At 40.4% G+C, this 18952-nt stretch overlaps 1 protein-coding gene across 5 annotated transcripts in view; it reads left to right on the top strand.

The window, feature by feature from the left end:
* Nucleotides 1-18952, top strand: part of SYTL5 (synaptotagmin like 5) — a 65619-nt gene that overhangs the window by 16161 nt on the left and 30506 nt on the right. For 4 of the 5 annotated variants that reach the window (XM_028727389.2, XM_028727390.2, XM_028727391.2 and 1 more), the window contains 2 exons: nt 4485-4835; nt 12798-13010. In XM_028727389.2, the coding sequence (XP_028583222.2) occupies nt 4717-4835; nt 12798-13010 (332 nt within the window). In that variant the 5' untranslated portion in view covers nt 4485-4716. Of the gene's footprint in view, nt 1-2267; nt 2503-4484; nt 4836-12797; nt 13011-18952 lie in introns of those variants that run through there. The other variant, XM_028727392.2, reaches the window with a different exon arrangement.

The following is an 18952-nucleotide window of genomic DNA, read 5'->3' as shown; positions in this document are numbered from 1 at the left end:
GTTTTTGAAGGTTGCCAAGGGCTTAGTGGCTGCTGATTTTACTGCTGGATTGTTCAGGAAGGCGTGTAGTAGGTGGTGCATTAGCCAAGGTATTTGGGTGTCCCCTAGTTTGTCTTGTATTTCTTGTGTCAGTATAGGTTTGTGTCGGTATGGGTAGAAGACTTTAAATTATGTAGGCCTTTGGCTTGCCAGGTTTTTATCTGGAGGCTTTGTGCTGCATGTTGGAATAGTGAGTGATGAGCCAGGGGAATTAGTGAGGCTGGGGACAGTTTGCCTACTTTTTCCTTCCATGCTTTAGGCATGGACTGTGTGAACCTGTTTGGTATTATGGGGATTTTCTTTAGTTTGTTTTGGAGAAATGGGTACAGTTGAACCTCCTCCTCTTCTTATGGTTGTTCCAAGTCGTGACTGCGGCAAACTCGGAAGTAGCTGGCAGGTTTGCTGCCATTCGCGCATGCGCAGGAGCGGTGATCGCCATTCATGCATGTGCAGAAGCGGCAATTGCCGCCCGTGCCTGCGCATAACGGCGCCTCTCCCAGCAACCCATTTCGACCTCTGGACAGACCTCCGGAATGGATTATGGTCGCAAATAGAGGTTCCACTGTATGCTGTTTTGGGGAAGTTTTTGATTGTTCTCTCCAAGTGGACCCATTGTTTCGTCTTGTCATCTAGAATGTATGGGATTATATGGCACACTTGGTTAGCAATGTAATATGATTCTATTTTGGGGATTCCCCATCCTCCTCCTCAGGCGGGGAGGCACAGGTATTTGGGGCTTATTCTTGGCTTTTTGTGAGAGAAAATAAATGAGTATAGTTTTTTCTGCCGTTTCTGGAACTGGGGATAATACTGTATTTCTAAAGCTAACTGGTATTTATCGGCTCAATTGGCTTTTTAAAAAATCTTCAGGCATTAAGTGTTTTAGCCTGAGTATTAGTATTTTAATACATATGTGCTACTGCTTCACACTTCTGTTTTATAAATTTGGTACAGCTTGGAAGCACAGGCTTTGATCTAACAGAATCCAAGACAGCGTGCCAGGGAAGCTGGCATAATTCCAAAAAATAAATAAATGAAAGAGTGGCTTCTAGCTTCTGTTTTTACTTGAGGAATGAATGTGCCAACAAGTGTCCTTTTGGTGCTGTGTATTAACTGCTGTTATGTATCTCAGGAGATGAAATACAGTAATAGGAATTCTAGCAAGATTGTGGTGTTTGTTTAATGATGGGCTTTTTTGTTACTTCAACTCTTTACCATGCCTTCATGTCTAACCATTAAAAAATGTTTTGCAGTATTTGATAATTAAACATTGTCTCCACCTGACAGCCTGAACATCAATATGTTCATACAAAAAGGTTACTTTTTATTTGTTGTGATCCAGCAGTGACATGAACTGTTTATTCCAATTAGTTACATTGAACATTGTTCAGTTGATCATAAGCTCATTTATTTGGAAGGAAGTCCTATTAGGTTCAAAAGGGCATACTCTGAAGTAAGTGTGCATAATACCATAGTCCCGCAACATGTTTTGATATATTTAAAAGCCATGCTGTTGGCCGTTTAGGGGGTTTGTTTTTTTTGTTTGTTTTACTCTCTGTATGTATGTGCTTTTTCCCCGTCAGAAAAGTGATCTGTTGGTTTTTTAAAAATTAAAATAGAAGAGTGGCATTTAGTAAGTGTCGCTCTGCTTATAGACGACATCCATCAGTGGAATGGGGAGTGAGGCAGTTTTTGCCAATGCATCCTCTCCCTTTCAACTTCATTGAGCCTCCTCAAAATCAGTAGATTTTGCAGAGGAGATAAACACACACACACACAATTCCTCATTCTGTTGATGGATGCCTTCCATTAGTGGAACAACACCTGTGGTATTCTGTTGTAAATGCTTCATATAAACTGAAATACCCACTGTGCAGTACTAATGCAGTGGCATTCCTTCTGGTGATCTGACTAGTTCAGACCTTAGAGCCATAGCTCAGGAGCAGAGCATATGCTTTGCATGCAGAAGGTCCCAAGTTCAGTCTGTTGGTAGGACTGGGAAACACTCCTGTCTGCCTGTCACTGAAGGAAACAGTAAGCTAGATGGATGGAATGGCCTGACTTGGTATAGAGCAGCTTCCTAGACCTAACCACTTTTTACATTTTCAAAGAAATCAGTTACATCTGTATGATTGGGCATTATAAATGGTAGTTAGTAATTCTCCTTGAATGACTGACATGACAGCTTTTCACTTTGTTGTTTGATGAAGATGGTTCTAAAAAGATGGAAGACTTTCATTCCTTCCTTTGAAAATTCATTAGGTTGGGGCTGCAGGTAGTTCCTTGTACTTTTGATAACCAGGCGCTGGTGGCAAATATTGCATCACGCTGCTGGGTGTGTGCTTTGTGCAAACAGATTGCTGGTGGAAGAACAGCTGGTTTTTCTAGTTTTGTAAAGAGTCCACTGCAGTAGTCCTCTGCAAGTTGACCAGAAGTACTTCAGCTGTTAGCACTCTGGATACGGTAAGACCTATGTATTTATAATGCCATTTGAAGATTTATTCTCATTTTAAATGCTCAGTAGCTCTTGTCATACTGTCCAGCAAAATAAGACTTAAGAAAAAGGTTTTGTAATAATGCTTCTTATAACTGTAGACTTCTTTAACTGAACAGGAAGTTTACTGCCTGTTTTGTTTTATTTCCTGATGTCTCAGTGAATGAAGCTGGGCTATTTTAAGGTTATAGTTTCTCTGATACCATCTTAAAGTATCGCATTGTTATAGGATAGTTGGCTGATTAGAATACATCACGGCACAATGAAAATACCAGATTATGCCTGCCTGACATTAACCTGGAAGTAACTGCAAGGGTGGATGAGTTTTTATCAGTAGTATCTCTCAGAGTGGTGAATGGCACTATTTAGTGAGAAGAAATTCCAATGAAAATCCTCATTATTACATATTTTTACATGGCTGTTTATTTATATATATTTAAAAATTTTATATATGGATGTTTTATGATGGCCTATATTCGTAATACCTAATAAAAGTTTGGTGAAAAAAATATTAGAATACTTTCCGATTAAATGTTATTCCCGATTTAATGATATAAATGTAGATCAGGAATGATCCTAATTTGTTGTCCTTTCACAGCAAGGCTATTTTTGGAATTTTATTACTAATTTGAACAGAGCACAGTAAAATTACTTCTGTTTTACCAGTGACACTTAAACTGGTATGTTGGCCTTTCCTCTAGCAATAAACTGGAATCATAGTTTAGACAGAGACTTCAACAAGGGGGCAGTTTTTATAAATATGATTGATTATGTACACAGTGCATACTGAGGTAGTTTATTAATGCTTTTGTTGACCAGTAGCCAGACTGTTCTTCCTTGCCTGTTCTATTCTTGGAGAATCCCTCCTTATATCTAAGGAAGCAAATACTAAAGATTATTCAGTGTATTAATAAACAGCACAGCATAGTCGTTTCACATATGGAAATATTTCTGTTCAATACACCATCAATTTAGTGTGCAAACTGACAAGCCAGGAATGGTTTATGCAATAATGAACCATTTATCATGCTCACACATGACAAAAATGAGTACCACAAGTAATAATTGATCATTTGCTTTACCTAGTCTACAAATCTGTTAAAGAATCACCCACTTAACACTTCACATGTACCCTAAAAATAGCACCCTTGCTCCAGGAGATCTGTTGTATATTGATTAAGAAGAAAAAGTGAATACAGATCTAAAAGAAGTATTTTCTGTTTGATAGTATTGATCTCCCTTGCCTTCTCTCTTGTATTTACCTCAGAATTAATGGTACCAACTGAGAAACAAGAAAGGAAAATGGGATGGAGAGTTTATTTGTTACCTGCTCTTCACTCTTAAGGTCCCAGGGCAGGTTGCAACATTAAAACACAATATTAAAAACAGTTTAAAACAACTGAGCAAGATTATATTTTTAGTGAAAGAAAATTGTAAATACTGTTTTGAATCTTAGAAGTACATATTAGTAGTTGCCTGCCAAATGACAGATTAGTCATGATTTTCCGTTATGTGGCTAAATCTACTTTTAGTGCAAACTAACAACTAGTATGAATATATCCTCAGAAAATTATTTTGGCCATGTGGTGGAGCAATCAGATAACAGTTTTCCATTCTTCCAGTTGTTAGGCAAATTGAACTCACCACATAGTTTGGCTGATTTTGGGTTTGGGAACTGACTGTTAGACACAAGCAGTGTGGGCCGTCTCCAGTTTATTCAGTTGCAAGTACATTCAGTTGGTAAAATCAGGGCTTGTTCTTGCTGTTTCCATGGATGTACTTTAATATCAGTGGGACAGTCAGAGTCACAGATGTCTACAATGAATGTTGTGAATGTATCAGCACTTAGGTATTTGGTATTGTCTTGAAGACACCAAACCACTGTTTGATTTCAGCTGCTCATGCAACATACTGATTATGTCAAGTGTCTTATTTTCACTTTCGTTTCCAGGTACAAAGAATCAAAATAACCAGCTTTGGGGGAAAACGATTAACCTGAGGATAATTTATGAATGAAGACCCACAGCATGTTCAGAAGTTCTAGCAAAGTTGCAATGGACACTCAAGTCACTAAGCTGGACTTTGTAACTTTTGGTTGTTTGCAATGATGTGCCTTTAAACTTTATATCACAATCCATGCCCTTCATACTACATAAATTATAAAATAATACAATCGAAGCAACATGTCAAAAAACTTGGAGATTATCAATTTGTCATTTTTACTGGAACATGAGAGGGAAATGATACTGGGAGTGCTGAAGAGAGACGAGTATTTGAAAAAAATTGAAGATAAAAGAATCAGGTAATTTTGAAACTTTCTTCTGAGGTATTTAAACTTCTGAATACTGGAGTTCGATTTAGATATTTGTGCATATGTTGTTGTTGTCCAGTTAACTCATGGTTACAGTGTAGTTCAGGGTTGGGAAGACATCAGACTTATGGAATCTACTTTGTTTTCTACTACAACCCTGAGGTCCACCAACCACAGCCAGGTTCAAAATAGTGGCTCAGGTGAGCAGACTAAAGCTAAGAAGGAATTTTGGTTGAGCAATGGGACTTCTTCTCCCCTTGCATGCACTCAGTGCCCTTCTGAAATCTTTTCCAGAGGGTTGAGCCCCTAGAGCAGAATTAGGGTTAGCATGGGAAGGAGAACAGGAGAACATTCTGTTACACAAGCAGAAACCCTTGCCCTGACGGAATTTTCACACAGTGCTATGTGTACAACCCAGGGTATCTCTGAGCACGTGCTCAGAATTTGTGATCAGAAGCAGAACTGTTCTCACAAGTTCTCTTTCACACAAAAATCCACCCTTGGTTTCTTCCTCAATAGTTCCTTTTCAGCAACCTGATTTAGAAAGGAAAGCTTTTTGTTGCTATTGTTAAGACAGCTGAACATAAGAAACCCTTGCTGATCTTAAAGCTGGTCAGTACAGGCGGTGACCATTTTGCACATGTCCAATTAATGCATGATTGCTGATGCACGGATCCTTTAGGACCTGGAAGAGGGCAGAACAGGGATATGGCGTGGCGTAACAGGGTGGGGTGGGCTTATGTACACTCCACCAACATGTAGGGGGCCAGGAATGGAACCCCTGCGCAAAATGATTGCCGCCTGTATTTACTTTCTGCATTTGTAAGTTAGTATATTGTGGTTTGTTATTGCTGTCTATAAAATATAGCAGGTGGTATCATTCATCTTGCAACCCCCCCCCCTAATAATAATAAGGAAACTGTTTCCAATCTACTATGGTAGCATCTAGAAATCTTTCAGTAGATTCTGATATGTCCTTCTCTAGTTTTGTTCATAAATAGCATGCATCTGTTGTTAACCTATAGGTTAAATTGACTATAGGCTAAGATGATTGCCTTGCTCTGTAATGTTTTATGAGGCCATGTTGACTAATCTTTATCCTCCACTTGGAAAGGTTTAGCTTATTAACCATCACACTGCAGTTTTATGTGCAGTTTCTGTAGTCTATGTAGCATGCTATCCATGTTAACATCCTCACTCTCTGACCCTTAACCTAAAATCTTTTTAAATTTCAGACTGGCTAGCATGAAACTGCCATTGTGTGATAAAAATAAAAAAGGCCTAAATGAAACCAATGTAATTGCTGTCATGCTGGCAATATAGCAAGGTGGCCGCTGTTCAAACAGAGAATATAGCACAATGTCATAGAACCATAGTTTGAAGGGATCCTGAGGATCATTTAGTCCAACCCCCTGCAATGCAGGAATCTCAACTAAAGCATCCAGGACAGATGGCCATCCAACCTCTGCTTAAAAACCTCCAATGAAGGGGAGAGTCCACCACCTTCTGAGGAAGATCATTCCACTGTTGAACAGCTCCTACTGTCAGAAAGTTCTTCCTAATGCTTAGTCAGAATCTCCTTTCTTGTAACTTGAAGCCATTAGTTCGGGTCCTAGTCTCCAGAGAAGGAGAAAAGAAGCTTGCTCCATCTTCCATGTGACAGCCATGTGACAGCCATTTAGATATTTGAAGATGGCTATCATATCTCTTCTCAGTCTCCTCTATGCCAGGCTAAGCATATCCAGGTCCCTAAACCATTCCTCCTAAGGCTTGGTTTCCAGACACTTGATCATGTTGATTGCCCTCCTCTGCACATGTAGCATGACAAGAATGTGACTTGGTGAGCCTTGAGCTTGGGTGTGCCCCCCTCTCCCGCTTAATGTGGTGCAGCTCTGAGGAGGAGTTTGGAAGCTTTCAGCTCCATTTTTGCTTGGCTTCAGCTTGTCATGTAGACTGAACTTCTAATATATGGTTAATGTTTCTTTGAAACAAGCCAACTTTTAACCAATGATTTCAAAGTTCCAGTGACATGACAGGTTGTGGTTAAGGAAGAACAGGAGCAAAAGCTTCTGAACCTTTCACAGCTATAGCAGAGGAGAGGGGAGGAAGGGAGCTAGAGGCTCACTGCAGCTCATTCACACCATGCTAAACCATGATGTAGCAGATGGGAATCCAATGTGCTCTTCAACTCCCATGAGTCTCAGCTAGCATAGCTAGTGGTCAAGGATGATGTTAGCTAGCAATATCAGGAGGGCACCATGTTGGCTGTTAGCATGATGTATGAACACTGCCAATATCTTTATTATGACCAAGTGAAAATGGCAAAAAACAATGAGCTAGCTTTCAAGTTTCACAGTAAGCTTGAATTTAGTTTTATTGTCCACCCAGGTATATCTATCTATACCTTCACACACACATCCCCAAATCAAATAAATTTCATGCGAAGAGTAGAAGGATAATAGGCAACAAATTAGATTGCACACAGAGAGAAATGTCCAGCTCAAAATCAAAATGCAGGTAAGTGGGTGACTAACAATTTGCTCTTAGATAGACTTAGTCACTCCTAACCCCACCAACTTCAATCATTAACAGGATCAGCTGTAAGCAAGATGAAACAAGGGTTCAATAAACAGAGCAGAATGCACTTAGTGACTATTCACCGTTGAATGTCAATAGAACTACATGGCTAGAAAAAATAAAAGCAGGAAAGGTCCCTAAAGGCTAAGAATCCATGACCATTAAGAGTACAGTAGAACCCATCTATGCTTTTCCTGGAATTACTACTTAGTCATAACCCATTTCTTAGCTCCACTTCCGTGTAAATATGTGCTTACCTGACCTTCTGAATATCCAAATGTTCCACATGGCTGAATCTAGACTGAAAATTCCAGCAGTGTTGCAGGTGTAGCTGGTGAACTGAGCTCTCATTTCAACTCTCTAGTATTTAAATTTGCATTAGGACCCAGTGGGTTCTAATCGGGTGTCTAAAATGTCAGGTCTTCTCATGTGCTGCGGTCATCTGCTGATATTCTCCTCTGAGTGTCCCTGCTGCTAGAGATAAGGTCAACTGTGACATGGGCATCATTGGTTGTGGTGCCAGGAAAATACTGGTTTTGTATTTAGAATTAAAAATTTTGGGTCCTGCTGCTGCTTTTCATTTATCATTGAGATCTGGTGCACATGTGTTTCATGTTCAAACTTCTGTTCTACCTCTGAGGATAAGGAAAGATGCAAAATATGCTATAACGTGATATATACATTGAGCATAAGATTTGTATGTTCAGGACACAGTTCTGCACTTCACATTCAAGCACCACCTCAACTTACTGCACTCATTTCCAAATATACTAAGGAAAACATAATGCAGGGTCTCCTTTGAACATTGAGATCCCAGGTTTTCTTCAAACGGCAGGAGGAAATATGCAAGACCCATTGTAATGGGACTTCAGAACATTGTGCTTTACAGGTATTCTTAGACTTTTATGCATTTAATTCCTTTTAATTTATTTTAGTCATAAAAATTAGTCAGTTCTGGTTTTGGGCAAAAGATGTTTTTATACAGCACATAACTGCTTATTCTACTGACGCACAGTGTTCCTTTTCCGTAGTGTTTGACACAGCTAGATAGTGGCTGTTTAGAAAATGTGCTCATGGTAGATTGAGATAGGATGACTCATTCTCCTCCTCCATCTCTTGTACTCTTGGAACACTTAATTCCTCCAATTTTGAAATCAGAGCACATTGTCACAGTTGTTCAGTGATTCACTCTTGAATACACCGCAAGGAAATATGGAAGGAAGTTTATATAAAACGCAGCTGTCTGAGCTTGCTTTATCATAAACGAAGGAAATTGTGAAGCGGGGCATCTTATTTGTTTGTCTACATTTGTGTCCTTACCTTTCTCTAAGGGCCTTTCAGTTGCATTCCTGGGGCTCCTGCATAATTCCTTCTAGTTCTTAGCCAGGTCTAGATTTATTTATTTATTTAAAACAATCATACTGCTTGGTTGTTTTAAGAACTTCAAAGCCGTTAGCTAAGATCTGCTTAGCTTTAGAGAGGAGCCTAGAACAAGTACCTTCAGACCATTATCTGGTAATTCATAAAGCTTTGCACTGTTTTTATTCCAGATTTTTTTTGGGGGGGGGGTGGTATGGAAGTTTTTATAGGAACACAGAACTGGAAAGCAGAAAGGGGAAAAGTTGGCATGCAGCTTATTTATTTTGGCATTTTTTTGCCACCCAGGAAGGTTTTCTGTCATAACTCTTTGCAGGCCGACAGACAGTTCCCAAATTGTCAACCTTTTGTCATTAAAACCTGCCTGATTTCCAGGCTTTATTTCTTAAGTTTGTATCCAAAGTGCTATTTGCAAAGCTACATGCTGTGGGACATATTAAGTCTTACTTGTGATCACATGAAGTCTCCCTGCCCATGGCACCCATCAAACCTCTCCTAAAATTCAGAGGACCTTCAGAAATAAGAAGTTGTTCATGAGCAGTCTGTGAAGGTTATGACCATTCCCCTGTTAGTTTCCAGCACATGGTGCTCAAAGGTATCCTGGATTCTGGACATCCATGACAGATGGCCGTCCAACCTCTGCTTAAAAACCTCCAATAAAGGAGAGTCCACAGCCTTCTGAGGGAGTCTGTTCTACTGTCAAACAGCTCCTACCATTAGAAAGTTCTTCTTGATGTTTAGTAAAAATCTCCTTCCTTTCGTAATGCTGGTCTGCCAGATTTGGTAGAATCAAAATAATGGCAAAGGATTGATCCAGGCAGAAACTTGTACAAATGAGTGTGGAGAACATCAGAATAAGAATTATTCTATTATTATCCTAGCAGAGTTGCACTCTTATCCTTCTGAAGCAAGTGTCATGAATTTTTATAGCAGATAATCATTTTGATCATTTGGGGCTATCCAATCTCTAGAAGAGAAAACTGCATGTAATACAGTATTTCTCATTTCAAGTGTTTTGTGAGTCAGAAATTACTTTGCTCTTTGATCTACTGCGGCTTTGCAAGCTTTGAATAATTGCGTTGAGGAAAGTTGGCAAAGCTAAAGCCTAATAATAATAATAATAAGCAGGCTGAAGACCCATACCAAACATGCATTAATGCGGCATGCATTGACACATTGAGCAAAACTGAGCAGAGCTCTTTCTTTCACTTTAAAGGTAAAGGGACCCCTGACCATTAGGTCCAGTCGTGGCCGACTCTGGGGTTGTGGCGCTCATCTCGCTTTATTGGCCGAGGGAGCCGGCATACAGCTTCTGGGTCATGTGGCCAGCATAACTAAGCCGCTTCTGGCGAACCAGAGCAGCACACGGAAACACTGTTTACCTTCCCGCCGGAGCGGTACCTATTTATCTACTTGGACTTTGACGTGCTTTCGAACTGCTAAGTTGGCAGGAGCAGGGACTGAGCAACGGGAGCTCACCCCGTTGCGGGGATTCGAACCGCTGACCTTCTGATCGGCAAGTCCTAGGCTCTGTTGTTTAACCCACAGCGCCACCCGCGTCCCTTTTCTTTCACTTTAGGGCAATCAATTTATGGCACATTTTCCAGCCATGTTGTATATACATGATGTATTTGCATCATGCTTAGTATGTGTTGGTGGGACCACTGCTATGCTGCCAGAGAACAAATTGCCTTTGACTGAGCTTCCCATCAGTCATGTCCTGCCTTCACATGTGGGCTCAACCCCCTTACAAGAGGCACATGATGTTCAGAAAGGCTTTACTGTTATCTGTGCAACATGTTCTGGCAAATAATGAGCAACATAAATAAAAATGTAAAGCAAGCACAAATTTTGGTGAAGTCCTAGATCACAGGATAATATAGTGCATATTTAAATGCCCTTCATATTCAGCAGTAGATGCTTCCCTTAGTTCCAGTGGATTGTGATGATTGCTGAATAAAGGGATGCAGTAGAACATTCATTATTTTATGAAAATAAAACTGTCTTTTGAGGACTGGAATTGCAGTCTCTACACTGCAGGGACTGGGACCATAGTAGCATAAATTGTGCCCTACAGTTATATGCTGAGCAGCTCTGTAAGGGCTGACTGTTCATTTCATTTTCTTAAGTACACACACAAAAATGTTCATTAATAATCTGTTGCTTTAGTAATGAAGAGCTTAATATAATGTATTGCATTTAATTTCAGAAATATGACAAAAGGCTTGGATTAAAATGAGGCCAGCATGTTCTTAATGAGCACTGATATTTCATCACCTAGAGCTTTTGTTTTATACCCTGACTTAATTTAATAGTTCATAACATGCCCTTTCTCCCCTAGTGCCAGATAGATTGTTATCATTTTGGGATTATCTTTAGCCTTTGTCCTTTAATTTTCTTCTTTTCCTTTTCACCAGATTGTTAAAGTGTGTGTGGTTAAGTCTGCAGCCAGAGACAAGGGAGAAACAGAACTCGGACTGCAGCACAAGGGATGGAAGGTTAAACCTTCCCCTCTTCCATATTGCAGTCCCATCAAATCACTTTTCAGAGCTTTTATTCCCCACAGGCTAGAAGCAGTGGATAGTTAACTACAGAACTCTCTTCCACAGGAGGCCAAGTTGGCCACCAACTTGGAAGTTGTGGTTAATGTCAAGATTTTTGAGTGTCGCTATGAAATTACGTCACCATAGGTCCTAAGAGCCATCTTTGTACCTCATGATGTTGGGACAGTTTTATCCTAAAGTATCTCCTACTATGGTTCATTAACTGTGTTGTGTTCTGATCCATGTATATGATGTACTTTTCATGCCAATAAAGGAGATTGATTGATTGAACAGTCATCTTTATCTCACAAAAATCCTGTGATCATTACATCTTAGGAACAGAGTTCAAGAGATAAGAAACTGCCCGAGGTTAGGTACTGAATCTTGCAGACACTGATAAAAGTGAATTAATATCCCAGCCTGGTATCCATACTAGAGAGTAAGGATAATATTTTCTCCCAATGTATCATTGCACCCAAAGGATGGAGAAGGTAGGACATTTATCTCTGCATAACTAAGTGTGAAAGCTGCTTGTGTTTCAGAGTCCTTTTATATATGTGCTCTGGATAATTTGCTTCTGCTTCAGCCAGGAATTGTTTTAGTAGATTTGATATTTTAAAAAAGTAGATTAAGAGCATTAGGCAGAGTGAGGCTTCTGCCTCAGGTGACTTATGTTGGAGGGCCAGGGAGTGGTGGCAAGGCTATGCTGCAGCAATGAACCCTCTTAAGTTAGCCTAGATGCTGTTCATATTGCTAGTGCTGAAGTAAGATTCAACTGCCAGTCTGTTCTACTTACGTACGTAGAATGGAGAGTGCTGTTTTGTATTTCACCTCAAGCCACACAATGTTTTGGTCTAGTCCTGAGCAAAGTACATACATACATACATACATACATACATACATACATCGTGCTCAAGGCAGCTTACAACATGAAAAAAAACATAATTGCAAATGTAACAAAAGTAGTCATAAACAATAAATAAAACATCAAAAAGTATAAAACAAAATTAAACAAATTCCACATAAATCATAAGAAGATCTAAAATAAACATACAAAAATATAAAATCAGTAACAGCAATAATTCCTCTGTCAACAAAACTCCTAAACCAGAGCTTTCCAAACTCTGTGTTGTGACATGTTACTGTGTCGGCTGCAGTTTGTAGATGTGTTGTGCAAATGTTCCCCATACTCCTCCCAGGACCGGAAAGGGGTTAGTTTAACCTCTGGTTTGCTAGTAAAACTATATTACTGTGTTGCAAAATGATGCATATCTAAAAATTGTATCACCAACATGAAAAATTTGGAAAGCAGTGCCCTAAATAATTGCAAAGTTGTAATCAAAAATTATTTTGATGGCTCTGTCACATATACAAGCCACTAGAATTTAGGTTTTTATAAAGCAATGAACACTTCAAGCCACTTTTCTTAACTTAAGTTTGTTGTGTTTCTTTCCAGAAAACTGAAGAATGAGTTACTGGAAGCCAAAAAGAAAGGTGGACGGCGGTACCAGGAAGACGACAGCAGGGTCTGCATTCGGTGTCGAAAGAATTTGGGATTAATCTTTGATAGAGGGGATCTCTGCCAAGCATGCGGACTCAGAGTTTGCAACAAATGTCGTATTGTGGGAATTGGTGGCAACTGGAAATGCACAGTGTGCGATAAGATTGCGTAAGTTTTGTCTTGGACACACTTGGATGTCAACTCACATTTTCTGATCTTCAGTTACGATGCCTTTGACAAGCAGTATGAACATCCAGGTGATGGAGGGGCTGGGCTGATAAAGGCATGTTTGATCTTAATTTGAGCTAGAGAGACTCTTAAAGCGTCTCCTGCTGAATGAGGGTTGTCTCCTGCTAGTATGAGGGTAGTCTCCTGCTAGTATCTTCACTTGAACCCACCAGCTATTGTTGTTGTTTCAGATGTTTCTGGATTTTAATTCCCATTGTCATTGACCATGTTGACTGGGGCTGATGGGAGTTCCCCACCCCTGCACTAAAGTGTAGTGTGTATGTTTGTTCTGTGCATTGGACTCATTCTGCCACTCTGCTAAGGAGAACGTCATACTTACATATAGCTTCCACAGCTCAAATGTTATAAAAATTAATTTCAAAACTTAACTGCGGCAAGGTCTTGAAGTGTTTTGCCATGTCCTGATCTAAGTCTCTATCAGCAATACAAATGCTGAGACCTTTTCAACAGGAAATGAATCTAAGGCAACAGTTAAAAAGGTAAAGGGACCCTTGACCATTAGGTCCAGTCGTGACCGACTCTGGGGTTGCAGCGCTCATCTCGCTTTATTGGCCGAGGTTGGCAGGAGCAGGGACCGAGCAACGGGAGCTCACCCCATCACAGGGATTACATCCCTTGATTTTCTCCAGAGCTAGTGCCATTAAAGCTAGTACCTATTTATTTTATTTTAAAGTGCTTATTCTGCCCTGGGATATTCCATCTTCTAGGACATCTAACAGACAAATAAACCCACAAAATGTATGCATTTATCTATTTCATGTGGTACTCTTGTTTCTCATACATGTTAAGGTGATGTGCCTCATAAGTAATAAATTAAAGATATAGACAGTAAAAGCATTAAAGTAACCATGGTTGTTTGCATTCCTAAAAACAAACAAAAAATTTAAAGGCCTGGTAAAAGTATTTATTTAGTCAAATATTCATAGATAGCAATTTACATTTTATTTCATCGAAAGGTATTCAGCTAGTACCAACAAGGCGTAAGATTTTGTGCCATGGCAGCCTCCCTAGACAAGGAGTTATAGCCAAGAGGGCCCCCTTCCTGGTTGCCACCTTCTTCACCTCTGAAGGTTGGGGTGCCTGGAGAAGGGCCTCCAGCAATGAGGTTACGGGGACACTGCCTGATAGATAGATAATTTATTACGGTCAAAGACCAGCTCGCATAACACAATAAAAACAGCGTTCATAAAGATAAAATATACAATTATGTATATGTAGATTATCTTGGCCCCACCTCCAATTACCCATAGGTACATGTAACATAACTTGCTAACCAGCACTCTGGGCTCCTGTGCAAGATTTCTACTTCTACAGCTCAGAATAGTGCTGATGTGTCTCACAGATGCTTTAGTTAGTGACATCCTTTTGCCAGTTAGGGATATTTGCTGTCTGCTGTGCTATCCAATGATGTCATCATGCATACTTAATAAAAGGAGGTGTTTTATTTATTTATTGCTTTTTATTACATTTAAATCCCACCTTCCTTCCAAGGAACTCAAGGTGTTGTACATGGCCCTCCCCATACTCATTTTATCCTCACAACAACTCATGGGGTAGGTTAGACTGAGAGATTGCGATGGCTCCAAGGGGAAGCAGTGAGTCTTTGTCTCCCGGGTCCTTATTACTGCTTTAAAGGTTAGCTTGAGCTTCCTTAATAGTTTGCATGTGGAAGTGCCTTATGTCACCATGGAAAGATGAAGAGAGGATTGTTGGTAAACATTGGCTTGAGGAAACTAGCATTTTTAAGGGCATTGTGGCCCTGCTGTAGGCCATGGTAGCAATCAGGGAGGTAGCTCTTGTAGAAGAGCATAATGGCTGCCCAGGACCACGAAAAAAGGTCAAAGCAAATTCAGCACAAATTACACGAGTGTGATGAGCAAATTGAGCTGCTTGTTAGGCAGCTCTTGAGAATAAAGAGCTCCCTGAATTTCAGAGCATGCAGCAGTAAAATTATATCACAAAGCACTTTACTAAGCAATGTAGGCTGGGAATTAAATGCAAAATAATGGGTTTGGGGTGGGGAGAATCCCAAGCATCTTTTAACAGAAGAGGGAAAGATGAAAGAGAAAATACTGAGTTTTTCTTAAGGAACAGGTCTCCATTGTACTTTGCATGCATGAAAAAATTAAAATAAGCACTTGTCTTTCTAGAATGCTTTCCCACTTCCAGCACATAATTTCATTTTAGCTGGTGAAGGGCAAAGCACAGGGTTTTGTTTTTAAGTTAACTGAGTTGCATGGCGATTGTGAAATGTAGCATAAAGACTTAAACACAGCTGCAATTAAACCGCTTATGTGGGAGTTGTATAGGTATACTACACTTGATCTTAGCCAAAAGGCCGAGAAGCGACTCCTGTATGCAGCAAATGTCTGGCATAATGGGGACCTGCCAAAGCTAGACGGCTTTCAGGCAAAATTTATACGATCTCTGCTGCAGGTACCTAACTGCGTCCCCAACTCCGTACTTCTGTTGGAAGCTGGTGAATGCCCAATTTCAGCTAGAGCGTGGTGGGCTGCCCTAAGACATTGGCTCAGGATTTCAGTGTTTAATCTAAGGAAGGGTCTGTACCAACATTTGACCAATGAGGAATTTGTCAGCAAATGGCAGAAAACCATGGCTAAAAAAGCCACCTCTATTGGTCTGTCTCCCCCCCAACTGTATTACCTGGGCTATGAAGGCGCCCAAAAGGTTTTAAAGCAAAGATTATGGGACAATGCACACAGTGACTTGCGATCTCGGTCACACACAGTCTGTAGTCCACTGGCAGCAGGAGTTCAATATGGGTATGTGTTTGAGTTAACATCTTACATCAAAAACCTGACAGTACCTAACTATCGAAGGCTTTTCACCAAGGCCAGACTGAATGTCTTCCCCTCTGCAGTGCTGGATGGTAGGTTGAGAGGAGTTCCCTACCAGGACAGACTTTGCTCGTGTGCTCAAGACATCGATTCCATAAATCATATTTTGTTACATTGTGCGAAGTATGAGCAGGCCAGGGCTGAACTGATACTACCCTTGCTGGTGCCTTTCCCGGGAAAGTCAGAGGCTCACTATGTCAGGTTCCTACTGGAAGACCGGACAAAAGCTAGAACGTTGGCAGTGGCAAAGTTTTTATCGGTGGTTGCAAGAACAAATGAGCCCTATATTCCAAACAAAGTGCTTGATTAACCTGGAGGTAGGCTGTATGAACTCTGTATTGATTTGTAATGTTTTGTTGGTCTCTGGACCGTAATAAAGATTGTTGTTGTTGTTGTTGTTGTTGTATAGGTATACGCTCTTAAAACTCTATTCATGAAGTGTCCTGCATTCAGCGACAGTAGTTTTCAAATGTAAGTTTCAAACTTTAGAAGAACATTTTCTGTATTGCTGAGGAACTCCTAACTATCAGAATCTCAGCACTTTGCCAAAGATCTGCAGCATATTCTAGGGACCAAATTGGACCTTTACCGCTCCTCTGTATGAACTGAGTGGGTTCTAAAGTATATGTAACACTCTCCTTGGCAATGCACTGCAGGGGGAACATGGGAAGTGACCTCACACTGAATCAAACCATGGATCCATCTAGCTCAGTGTTGTCTACACTGACAGACAGTGGCTCTCCAGGATTTCAGACAGATGATTGGGTTAAATTTGAGGCTTTCTACATGTAAAGCAGTTTCTCAGGCTATGGCCTTTTCCCAATTTATAAGCCAATCATATCTCAGGTATAGGTGTCTTTCATCACTGTTCTCGTCATTGAGAAAGTTGTAAGTTTCTCAGCACTCAGGAGTGATGAACACACATCTAGTTCGGTGTGGTGGTGGCGGTAGATCGGTGAATTCTAAGTCCAGATTTATCACAATTACATAGAAATTAGAGGATCCAGTTAAAAAGCCTTGGATATCCCTGCAGCCTCCCCACCCCCGAATGCCACAGTATTTTTTCCAGTTCATTTGAGGGAGAGACTGTAGGGAGGTAACCTTGCAAAGGTCTGTCTTTGAGAGCCCTTTGGTGCTCAGTATAAACCTTCTGCGTGTACATGATTGGGCAGCTCCAGTATTAAAACACACAGAGGTCTGCTGTCATTTAGTTGGCACAAAGCAATTGTAAGTGGATAGGACAGGTGACCGCTAAGTGTTTCATATCTAATACATTCACATTATTACTGAAGTTAGAGTACCTCAACATTTGCATTTATTCTACAGTTTTAGCAAGTTGAGTAAATTTTCTAGACCAACAGAAGACAGTGAGTGGAACAGTCAGCCTGAGTTGCCATCATTATAGAGGAGCAGCCTAAGATGTGGGCGGAGGTTTATGTGCTTGCAAACAAATTAAAATTTGGGTTCTAATCTAGTCGAATGCCTCTCTCTATTTGGTGGAGAGTGCTAATTATACCAGACAGTTGCCACATTCAATAAGACTGCAAGACATAAATATGGTTTTAGGCAGTAGATTGGAATGGAGCAATGATGATTCAGAATGCAGCTATATAGATTGTGTAATTCTAGTTTTCACAGCTCAAACATTTCTCTCTCTTTGCAGTGTTAAGTTGTTATGATGTTCATGGACATCCTGGATTCTGCAAGTTATTAATCAAAGAATAATATAGATAGCACAGTTGAGCACCACATGAGAGCAGAGGTTTCAGCCTCTTGGTCAATCCATGAAAGCAAAGAGGTTTCTGTTGATATCATAAGCAGAGGGAAGGAGTGATGACACCTTTGCAAAAGGTCCCCTTCTCCCTCTGGTGCAGTACCATTATTAGATCTCATAGAAGTTTCGGGAAATGAGATGAAGTGCTCCTTTATTCTTCCTATATAAGACTCTCTAGTAAGGGCACCGAGTCCCTTTTCAAAGGATAAAGAGACTTTATTTTTGCTCCTCGGGGCAGCACTGGGGAATGGAACTATCTTTGTTCAGTAGTGTCTACAGCTGGTGAATGAATTATAGCTTGGGCCCTTACTAAGAGTGATGGACCTGAGCATACCTTGAAACTACAAACCTCTTCTAGTTTTGTGTATGTTGAACCCATTCTGGGTGGGATTGTGCTCTCTTGGAGGAAAAACAAAAGAAAAGCAGGTTTTCAGCTGAAGAGGTACCTTGAAAAGCTGTATAGGAGTTGTGAAATGAGGACTGCTTTTTAAAAGGTTTGCGTTTCTGTGCCTTACATAGTTCAGAATAAGGCACTGACTGTACCCTGAAGCAAAAGCTCCATCCTGACAACATTTGCCAAGGTGTCATGGAAGCTGCCTAATAGAACAGTTTGCTTGGCATTTGCTTGTGCAGAACGGGCAGCAGTTATACCTGAAAATGCCTCGTATCCAGAATGAAACCTGAGCACACCTGATCGCCTGGCTGCTAGTCTGTTATGGTTGGACTACAAAGGCTGCTACATTCCCAGGACAATCAACATCCTGGAGATTAATAGTTTTGATAAGATCGTTTGTTAGCAACTTTACTCAGGTGTCCAAACATTGGTTATCAAAGGGAATTGAAGTTTCGGAACACTGCTCTGTGGTTCAACTGAAAAGGTTTCTTTGCAGAATAAAAGTAAGCGGAAGGAAATGGAAACGTTCAAAGGGTAGTAAGAACAGTTTTCAGAACACCGTAGCTTCTTGTATTCTACCTGTGTCTATCTTGATATCAAAGGGCTTGTTTTTATTCTCTGTTAGCTTAACCTTCCCTAGGCAGGGCAATACCCATGACTTTTGAACCTATTTGTGTACATCTTTTGTTTTAAATTAATGCAGTACCTGTGACTAATATCATTCAATCCTGGAACTGAGCAACCACGCTCCCTGCCAGACAGAATTGGTGTTAGAGATTGTATCATTGGGCAACTGCTGAGGCCCCCACACATGTAGGGACTCCACTTCCAGCCC

Source organism: Podarcis muralis, chromosome 4, assembly GCF_964188315.1.
Source record: "Podarcis muralis chromosome 4, rPodMur119.hap1.1, whole genome shotgun sequence".
Classification (NCBI taxonomy): Eukaryota; Metazoa; Chordata; class Lepidosauria; order Squamata; family Lacertidae; genus Podarcis; species Podarcis muralis.
The sequence above is the reverse complement of the archived record's forward strand: the minus strand, read 5'-3'. Positions and strand labels throughout refer to the sequence as shown.